General features: G+C 43.2%; 1 protein-coding gene across 1 annotated transcript in view; it reads left to right on the top strand.

Annotated features, from left to right (window-relative positions):
• LOC115178402 (sodium/potassium/calcium exchanger 3) overlaps positions 1–9,228 on the top strand; it is a 63,532-nt gene extending 54,304 nt beyond the window's left edge. The window contains exons 7-17 of the mRNA XM_029739578.1: positions 1,511–1,585; positions 4,730–4,755; positions 4,977–5,030; positions 5,417–5,550; positions 6,378–6,538; positions 6,787–7,069; positions 7,309–7,475; positions 7,667–7,781; positions 7,944–8,056; positions 8,151–8,216; positions 8,461–9,228. Of these exons, the coding sequence (XP_029595438.1) occupies positions 1,511–1,585; positions 4,730–4,755; positions 4,977–5,030; positions 5,417–5,550; positions 6,378–6,538; positions 6,787–7,069; positions 7,309–7,475; positions 7,667–7,781; positions 7,944–8,056; positions 8,151–8,216; positions 8,461–8,613 (1,347 nt within the window). The 3' untranslated portion in view covers positions 8,614–9,228. The remainder of the gene's footprint in view (positions 1–1,510; positions 1,586–4,729; positions 4,756–4,976; positions 5,031–5,416; positions 5,551–6,377; positions 6,539–6,786; positions 7,070–7,308; positions 7,476–7,666; positions 7,782–7,943; positions 8,057–8,150; positions 8,217–8,460) is intronic.
• The last annotated feature ends 977 nt before the right edge of the window (positions 9,229–10,205 follow it).

Genomic DNA, 10,205 nt, shown 5'->3' with positions numbered 1-10,205 from the left:
GTCTATTACTGTCAGGTCATCTTAATACTGCCAGGAAACAGTCTATTACTGTCAGGTCATCTTAATACTGCCAGGAAACAGTGTATCACTGTCAAGTCATCTTAATACTGCCAGGAAACAGTCTATTACTGTCAGGTCATCTTAATACTGCCAGGAAACAGTCTATTACTGTCAGGTCATCTTAATACTGCCAGGAAACAGTGTATCACTGTAAAGTCATCTTAATACTGCCAGGAAACAGTCTATTACTGTCAGGTCATCTTAATACTGCCAGGAAACAGTCTATTACTGTCAGGTCATCTTAATACTGCCAGGAAACAGTGTATTACTGTCAAGTCATCTTAATACTGCCAGGAAACAGTGTATTACTGTCAGGTCATCTTAATACTGCCAGGAAACAGTCTATTACTGTCAGGTCATCTTAATACTGCCAGGAAACAGTGTATTACTGTCAGGTCATCTTAATACTGCCAGGAAACAGTGTATTACTGTCAAGTCATCTTAATACTGCCAGGAAACAGTGTATCACTGTCAAGTCATCTTAATACTGCCAGGAAACAGTGTATTACTGTAAAGTCATCTTAATACTGTCAGGAAACAGTGTATTACTGTCAAGTCATCTTAATACTGCCAGGAAACGGTGTATTACTGTCAAGTCATCTTAATACTGCCAGGAAACAGTGTATTACTGTCAAGTCATCTTAATACTGCCAGGAAACAGTGTATTACTGTAAAGTAATCTTAATACTGCCAGGAAACAGTGTATTACTGTTAAGTCATCTTAATACTGCCTGGCAATAGTGTATTACTGTCAAGTCATCTTAATACTGGCAGGAAACAGTGAATTTCTGTAAAGTCATCTTAATACTCCTCACTATTATTTGTCTAGTAGAGATCAGTTTCTTCCATTTTGCTAACTTGTATGGTCTATTGTGGCTATACAGCGCGAACAGATCTGGGACCAGACTTTGGCTACGTGTTTCTCATAGGAAGACATTATGAGCTTTACATTTTGGATAGCCTGATCCCAGATTTGTTGGTGCTGTCTAGCATGACATGACTATAGGAGTTTGCTCTACAGCACAAACAGGACCAGGCTAGGGCTTGACTGTGTTTCTCTAAGGAAGATATGTCTTTCGCTGTAGTAGTGTGTGTGGGTTGATTTGCATGCTAAATACAGACTCTATAACGCATTAGTCACTGTGTGGTAGGCTGCCTGCGCTGCATATCATTATGTAAAATCAATGGATACACCGCCACCTTTTTGGAGTAGGTGAGCACTGCCTGCTTGTCCTTTGTACGTAGTGGGATCTATTCAGGTCAACTCAAGAGCTCTTCGTGGGTCTCGGTATGCTTATGAGGGAGCTGGAGCTATAATCGTTATTGTTTGCGCCGAACCGCCGGGAATACGAAGCGCTGTTATGAGGGTATGCTTGACTGCAGTTCATCAGTGTGATAATGCTGTGTCTTTTGTTTGTGCCCTGTTTGTCTTCTCTCCATCTGTCTCTAGGCTGTGAAGCTCTCCCATTGGACACTACTCAGAGACTCCGCCTACTACACGCTCTCTATCGCAGCCCTCATTGCAGTAAGTGGCCAACTACACACACACACACACACACACACACACACACACACACACACAAACACAAACAGCGTGCCAACACCTGAGTTCTCCCTGCCTGAGTTCTCCCTGCCTGAGTTCTCCCTGCCTGAGTTCTCCCTGCCTGAGTTCTCCCTGCCTGAGTTCTCCCTGCCTGAGTTCTCCCTGCCTGAGTTCTCCCTGCCTGAGATCTCCCTGCCTGAGTTCTCCCTGCCTGAGTGAGTGAGTGAGTGAGTGAGTGAGTGAGCATCAGCTGGACCAGTCTGTCTGAGAACCCTGCTCTGATGTGCAGACAGACTCATCACGCATCACTCCTCCCAATTAAACACAACACTGGGTCTGACTGATGTAGATAAAGGACATCTGAACTGAACTGACCCTCCATACATGGTATTATTGGAATGTAGGTTGACGTTTATTGTCATGAATTTTGCCCTGGAGGCAGAACTGAGCGATGTCCGCTAGGGACAGACGAACATTTACTGGGGGGGTAGTGAGTTTTTTCCCTGGTTTACATTCCCTCTTCTGCTCGTATTTTCCCTATAAACAATGGCTTGACTGACTTTTGACATTAACCGAATAAAGTTAAAAAAACATTTGTGAAGGTGTGGTGTGGCTATTATTAAGCTTTAGCTAGTGCCGGCCGATGATATGAAGGCAGTGCGCCACGGCACTGCGACTGACTTGAGCTGAGGAAGTCCTATATATGTATAGCAGACGCAGTAGCCATTGGACATGAAGAAATGCATGTCGGTGTCATAGCATGCTACGGCATATCTCTATCTCTCTGGGGCTAGGCCTAAGCTTCTCTTTCTTTATAAAGGCTATATATATATATACAGTCGGAAGTTTACATACACTTAGGTTGGAGTCATTAAAACTCGTTTTTAAACCACTCCACAAATTTCTTGTCAACATAGTATAGATTTGGCAAGTCGGTTAGGACATCTACCTTGTGCATGACACAAGTAATTTTTCCAACAATTGTTTACAGACAGATTATTTCACTTATAATTCACAGTATCACAATTCCAGTGGGTCAGAAGTTTACATACACTAAGTTGACTGTGCCTTTAAACAGCTTGGAAAAGCTTTAGAAGCTTCTGATAGGCTAATTGACATCATTTGAGTCAATTGGAGGTGTACCTGTGGATTTATTTCAAGGCCTACCTTCAAACTCAGTGTCTCTTTGCTGGACATCATGGGAAAATCAAAAGAAATCAACCAAGACCTCAGAAAATAAATTGTAGACCTCCACAAGTCTGATTCATCCTTGGGAGCAATTTCCAAATGCCTGAAGGTGCCACGTTCATCTGTACAAACAATAGTACACAAGTATAAACACCATGGGACCACGCAGCCGTCATACTGCTCAGGAAGGAGACGCGTTCTGTCTCCTAGAGATGAACGTACTTTGGTGTGAAAAGTGCAAGTCAATCCCAGAGCAACAGCAAAGGACCTTGTGAAGATGGAGGAAACATGTACAAAAGTATCTATATCCACAGTAAAACGAGTCCTATATCGACATAACCTGAAAGGCCGCTCAGCAAGGAAGAAGACACTGCTCCAAAACCACCATAAAAAAGCCAGATTACAGTTTGCAACTGCACATGGGGACAAAGATCGTACTTTTTGGAGAAATGTCCTCTGGTCTGATGAAACAAAAATAGAACTGTTTGGCCCTAATGACCATCGTTATGTTTGGAGGAAAAAGGGGGATGCTTGCAAGCTGAAGAACACCATCCCAACCATGAAGCACGGGGGTGGCAGCATCATGTTGTGGAGGTGGTTTGCTGCAGGAGGGACTGGTGCACTTCACAAAATAGATGGCATCATGAGGTAGGAAAATTATGTGGATATATTGAGGCAACATCTCAAGACATCAGTCAGAAAGTTAAAGCTTGGTCGCAAATGGGTCTTCCAAATGGACAATGACCCCAAGCATACTTCCAAAGTTGTGGCAAAATGGCTTAAGGACAACAAAGTCAAGGTATTGGAGTGGCCATCACAAAGCCTTGACCTCAATCCTATAGAAAATTTGTGATCAGAACTGAAAAAGTGTGTGTGAGCAAGGAGGCCCACAAACCTGACTCAGTTACACCAGTTCTGTCAGGAGGAATGGCCCAAAATTCACCCAATTTATTGTGGGAAGCTTGTGGAAGGCTACCCAAAACGTTTGACCCAAGTTAAACAATTTAAAGGCAATGCTACCAAATACGAATTGAGTGTATGTAAACGTCTGACCCACTGGGAATGTGATAAAAGAAATAAAAGCTGAAATAAATCATTCTCTCCACTATTAGTCTGACATTTCACATTCTTAAAATAAAGTGGGGATATTAAGTCTAAAGGCCTATGCATGCAATGCCCTGATGCATTTAGAGCTCAAATCTCTGACCATGAGGTAGACAATTATTATTTTAAGAATTAGCCTAAAAAACAATAAATAAATAGGCTATTGTGGGGAGGGTTGGAGTTGGACCAGCCCCCCAGTAAATGTCAATCTCTCCCCTAGATGGGCCAGCTGCAAAGTCAAAGGGGTCTGTATTGTAAAAATACATGAAAAGAAAAATGATATTTTTGGTCTTAATTTAAGGTTAGGGTTAGGCATTAGGGTTAGCAGTGTGGTTAAGGTTAGGGTTAGGTTTAAAATCAGATTTTATGTCTTCATGGCTGTGCCAGCTAGTGACCACTCTGCAGAGCTGCCTCCAGAACAAGATTCATGACAATAAATGCCAACCTGGAATTATAACATGCCTTTGACTCTACTGTCTGGATAATAGTAGTTTGAAATGCCAATGACTCACTGGATAATCTTCAGTTCTGGGTATATGTTAGCCTTTTAGCATGAAGCATGATGACACAGCACATATATCCGCAGAAAGAGAAGTACTGTATTTTTCCACTTGACATTGGCTAAGTTATACTGTAATGAATCAGATGTTGAGTAACAGGTGTTTTTGTCCTGGTTCTGTCATGGAGGAAAGCTCTGGTGTTGGCGTACCCTCTGGTGGTCAAGATAGACATAGCATTGCTTTAATAATCAGTATAGGAAATGCAGGGAGGTTGTGTTATTACGTCTCTCCCTTTTCCTAAATATGATCAATCCCTCTCTCTTTCTCCTCGCAGTTTATCTACGACGGGGAGGTTACATGGTATGTAAAAATGCATTTCTCTTGATATTCAGTTGGTTGATAATCAGTTGATAAGTCTCTGCGGTGGTGTGTTTTGAATTAGATTCACCTGTGCTCGTCTCAACTGTATGTGTGATGTGGGGGGGGGGGGGGGGGGTTGCTCTGAGAACAGAGCAGAAGACAATTCCGTTGTTCACATGGACAATAAAGTTGGATTCATTCTATTCTATATTGTATTCAAGGTGGGAGTCTCTAGTCCTGAACGTGATGTACCTCTTTTACATTCTAATCATGAAGTGAGTATGAGCATCATCTGGCAGTCACATCATCACACACCAGGAACACACACACTTCCCATCTGGACCATTTAGTTCTCTGCTGCCAATGACTGGAACGAACTACAAAAATCTCTGAAACTGGAAACACTTATCTACCTCACTAGCTTTAAATGTGTCGAACTGCTTTGCTTTATCTTGGCCAGGTCGCAGTTGTAAATGAGAACTTGTTCTCAACTTGCCTACCTGGTTAAATAAAGGTGAAATAAATAAAGAAAAAAAAGATACTGTACATTGAGGCAAATGTATTACACTGTTACTCACAGGAATGTCTGCATACTTATGTAAACTCTTTCTACTCAATTCTCATTATCTCTGAACTGAATTTTCATCACTTGTGTATGTAGGTTTAACGGCAGAGCGAGACGCTACTTTGACCGGCGGAAGAAGAGCTCCGTGAGTCTGGCCAACGGTCTGACGGGCAGCACTGACCTGGAGGACAATGTCACCTGTGACGCCACCGCCGTCCTGCTGAAGAAAGGTACCTACCCTGGTGGCACACAGATATGACATCACATTATCAGGCTTCTGTGGGGCAACACTTTACTTGGATAGTATATCTACAGACTATCACTAACTGTTCAACTATCTATCTACTAACCTTAACCCTTTACCCTAACTCTTATTCTAAACCTAACCATAACCTTAGCAAGCAGTTGCTTATCACAGATAGTTTGTTGATGGTATGAGTATCTGAACTATCCAAATAAACTGGGACCTTCTGTGGTACAATACAGAGAAATACAGTTTACCTTGAAATTATTTTGATAGTTGTGGTGGTTCCACTGAAAAAGGAACTATTGTAGTATCTCAGTTTCAGTTACTTCAGGATTTTGGCGAGGCCCTTTATCTACTTCCCCATAGTCAGATGAACTCATGGATACCATTTTTATGTCTCTGCGTCCAGTTTGAAGGAAGTTGCTAACTAGTGCTAGCGCAATTGCTAACTAGTGTTAGCTCATTGCGCTAACGCTAGTTAGCATTGGCTCGTGAAACTACCTCCAACTTCCTTCATACTGGACACAGTTCATCTGACTCTGGGGAAGTCGATAAAGGGCTTCATTGCCAAAATCCTGAAGAATCCCTTTAAGGCACTCAGTGGAAGGTACACACGTGCATGTATGAGTTTCTTGTGTCACCAGTCTGTTAGTGGTAACAGTAGCCATTTTGTGACTACCCATAGCTAACTTCCAGTGTGCTGATGGTGGATGAGCTACTGTCAGCCTACCCCCACCAGCTGTCCTTCTCTCATTGAGAAACTATTAGAGAAGAAGTAACTAGGCGGCCATTTTGTGTCTGTCCCCATAGCTAACTTCCAGTGTAAGCCCAGTGTGCTGATGGTGGATGAGCTACTGTCAGCCTACCCCCACCAGCTGTCCTTCTCTGAGGCTGGCATGAGGATCATGATCACCAGCCACTTCTCCCCCAGGACACGATTAGCCATGGCTTCACGCATGCTCATCAATGAGGTAAGATTAGGGTAACACAGACATTCACACACACACACATACACATGTACTGTATGCATTTGACATTTACACCCCACCCTCCACACACACATGTCTGTACACACACACACACACACACACACACACACACACACACACACACACACACACACACACACACACACACACACACACACACACACACACACACATACACACACACTCAATCTCTCTCTCATTGACTCAGTATTGTGTGTATGTGTGTGCAGAGACAGAGGGTGATCAACACCAGTGAGACCAGGGTCAACCAACACATCACCAACGGAGACTCAGACTCTGCAGCCGCCAGGGCTCCGGAGAGGCGGGGTCTGGAGAACGGCAGGACGGGCGGGGCCGAGAGAGGGCTGAACGGGAGATGCCTTGGTCAGGGGGTCCTGGAGTCGGGGAATGAGACGGAAAACGAGAACGAGGATAATGATAATAATGAGAACGACGGAGGAGAGGAGGAAGAGGACGAGAACGAAGGACCTCTGGTCCCTCACAGACCACCAGGTGTGTGATCATCTTATGTCTATTTTCTTTATTCTATGTTTTACATATTTCAATTCACTGACGCTCATTTTCTCTCTTCCAATCCCCTTCTCTTTCTCTCTCTCTCTCTGTTTCTGTCTCGTTCTCTCTCTCTCAATTCAATTATAAAAAATATCAAATATTATCTCTCCTCTCTCTCCTCTCTCTCTCTCTCTCTCTCTCTCTCTCTCTCTCTCTCTGTCCCTCTCCCTCTCCTCCAGCGGGTGTGTGTAACAAGATGAAGTGGCTGCTGTGCTGGCCTCTGTGCCTGCTCCTCTTCTTCACCATCCCGAACTGTGCCAAGCCACGCTGGGAGAGATGGTTCATGGTCTCCTTCGTCACCTCCACCATGTGGATAGCTGGCTTCTCCTACATTATGGTCTGGATGGTGAGTTCTTATTTAACCTTTATTTACTAAATGTCATATTAGCCTTGGCTCCAGCTGTCCTCTCAAACGGGAATACAGTGTTGAGGTCTGGTAATTGTCTTGCAGAAAAATGCTGTGTGACAGTGCCATTCTAGCCTTGGTTACAATTCTAATGGTACTGACATGGACTGCCATGTTGTCATTAACTATAGGTGACTGTGATTGGGTACACGCTTGGCATCCCTGATGTCATCATGGGCATCACGTTCCTGGCGGCGGGGACTAGTGTTCCAGACTGCATGGCCAGCCTCATCGTGGCACGCCAAGGTACTGTAGGGAGAGAGACACAGAGAGACCACTCCATCAGAACCAACTCCACAACACAAGTCTTTGATGAGGTTACACAGAGCTGTTGAACTACGGTACTGCACACACCAAGTACGGTGTTATAATACAATGTATTACGATAGATTTCTCTCTTCTGTCTAGGTCTGGGAGACATGGCCATCTCTAACTCTATTGGTAGCAATGTGTTTGATATTCTGGTGGGCCTTGGTCTGCCCTGGCTTTTACAGACCCTCTGCATTGACTATGGATCAACTGTGAGTATTCCTGCTATTACCCATGTTCTTTTTTTACTATTGCCCAACATTGGAGACAGGCTTAGAGCTAATCATGTTTCTGTGTCCTCTTCAGATCTCTCTGAACAGTAGAGGATTGATCTTCTCTGTTGCGCTGCTCTTGGCCTCAGTGTTCCTCACAGTGAGTACAGGCTGTACTCGGATCAGCCTAACCCCAATACTAGCTTCAACTTTATTTTAAAACAACTGTCTATAAACCAGTGTGTTGTGCTAATGTTTTCACCTGTGACCTACCTAGAATAACTCCAACAACCTATCACTCTCTATGGTCTATCTATGAAACACACAGAAATGTAGTGTACTATGTTAACTCAAAATCAAATTTAATCTCTCCTTTCCCTCCTCCTCTCTTCCTCTGTCCTCAGGTGCTGGGCGTCCACTTAAACAAATGGACTCTGGACCGTCGACTGGGTCTGACCTGTCTCCTCATGTACGCCGTCTTTGTCTGTTTCTCCGTCCTCATCGAGTTCAACGTCTTCATCTTCGTCAATCTGCCCATGTGCCGCGAGATCCTCTGATCCTCGTACTCTTCCTCCTCCTCTTCCTCCTGCTTTCGCTCCCGGAGGATGTCTTTGCCACAGGTCTTTGCTCCCTGTCTGCTCACCCCACCCTCGAGTGGATTTTTATCTTGAAATAATAGTTGTTTAATTTATCTTTGGTGCAATACAAGCGAAAGATGAACGGAGATTTGCGTTCGTCTGGTTTTGGCTGGAGAAGGGAAGATGTAAGAGAAAGTCCTATTGGAACATGATGAGGTCAAAGGTCAACCAAGTAGTAGTGACTGCTTCCTGTTAGCTTTCTGTTGCCAGGGAAACTGAAGACATTGGTTTGGATAAACTAAACTGTATTATCATCGACGTCGATGTATAAGCTGCTAACTGACTGAGAGAAAATGATTGGCTAATGGCGATCGATAGCCAATAGGATTGTGTTATTTTCTTACTCTTTGTACATGTTTGGATATAAATATTATACATATTGTTTAAGGTGTTTTAAGTTAAGATGGATGTGCGACAGGATTCCATGTGTGCTGGCTGTAAATATTTGAAGAGAATATTGACATGGAGAAGTGTATTGACATATCGCTCTCACTTAGACTGGTCCGGTTTTTCAACCGTTCGGTGAAGCGGCAAGAATCAAAGAAGAGGAGGAGGATATTTTTGTTTAAGCTGAGTGCACTGTAGTGACTTGACCAAACAGTGATGCTCTCATGCCAGCCATTTCTTCGAGAAAAGTGTAAGATAGCATGACATGCTAATCGCGAGTCTATTCCTTTAGCTTTGTGCTGTCAGGGAGAGTTCATATTAATCTATTCTATTTGCAGTAAGAAATATTTATGTACAGTACAGTTTCTCTTGAGTTACTTTCTCTCCAAATATATCCAAATATATGTGGGAGTACCAGTCAAAAGTTTGGACACAGCTGCTCATTCCAGGGATCAAAACTATGAAATAACACATATGGAATCATGTAGTAACCAAAAAAGTGTAAAATAAATCTAAATATATTTTAGATTCTTCAAAGTAGCCACCCTTTGCCTTAATGACAGCTTTGCACAGTCTTGGCATTCTCTCAACCAGCTTCATGAGGTAGTCAACTGGAATGCATTACAATTAACAGGTGTGCCTTGTTAAAAGTTAATTTGTGGAATTTCTTTCCTTCCTAATGCATTTGAGCCAATCAATTGTGTTGTGACAAGGTAGTAGTGGTATACAAAAGATGTCCCTATTTGGTAAATGACCAAGTCCATATTATGGCAAGAACGGCTCAAATAAGCAAAGAGAAACAACAGTCCGTCATTACTATAAGACATGAAGGTTAGTCAATCCGGAAAATTTCAAGAACTTTGAAAGTTTCTTCAAGTGCAGTCGCAAAAAAAGTCAAGCACTATGATGAAACTGGCTCTCATGAGGCCCACCACAGGAAAGGAAGACAAGAGTTTCCTCTGCTGCAGAGGATAAGTTCATTAGAGTTACCAGCCTCAGAAATTGCAGCCCAAATAAATGCTTCACAGAGTTCAAGTAACAGACACATCTCAACATCAACTGTTCAGAGGAGACTGCATGAATCAGGCCTTCATGGTCGAATTGCTGCAAAGAAACCACTACTA

This window comes from Salmo trutta, chromosome 38 (genome assembly GCF_901001165.1).
Source record: "Salmo trutta chromosome 38, fSalTru1.1, whole genome shotgun sequence".
Lineage (NCBI taxonomy): Eukaryota > Metazoa > Chordata > Actinopteri > Salmoniformes > Salmonidae > Salmo > Salmo trutta.
Note: the sequence above shows the minus strand (reverse complement) of the source record. Positions and strands in the feature narration are given on the sequence as shown.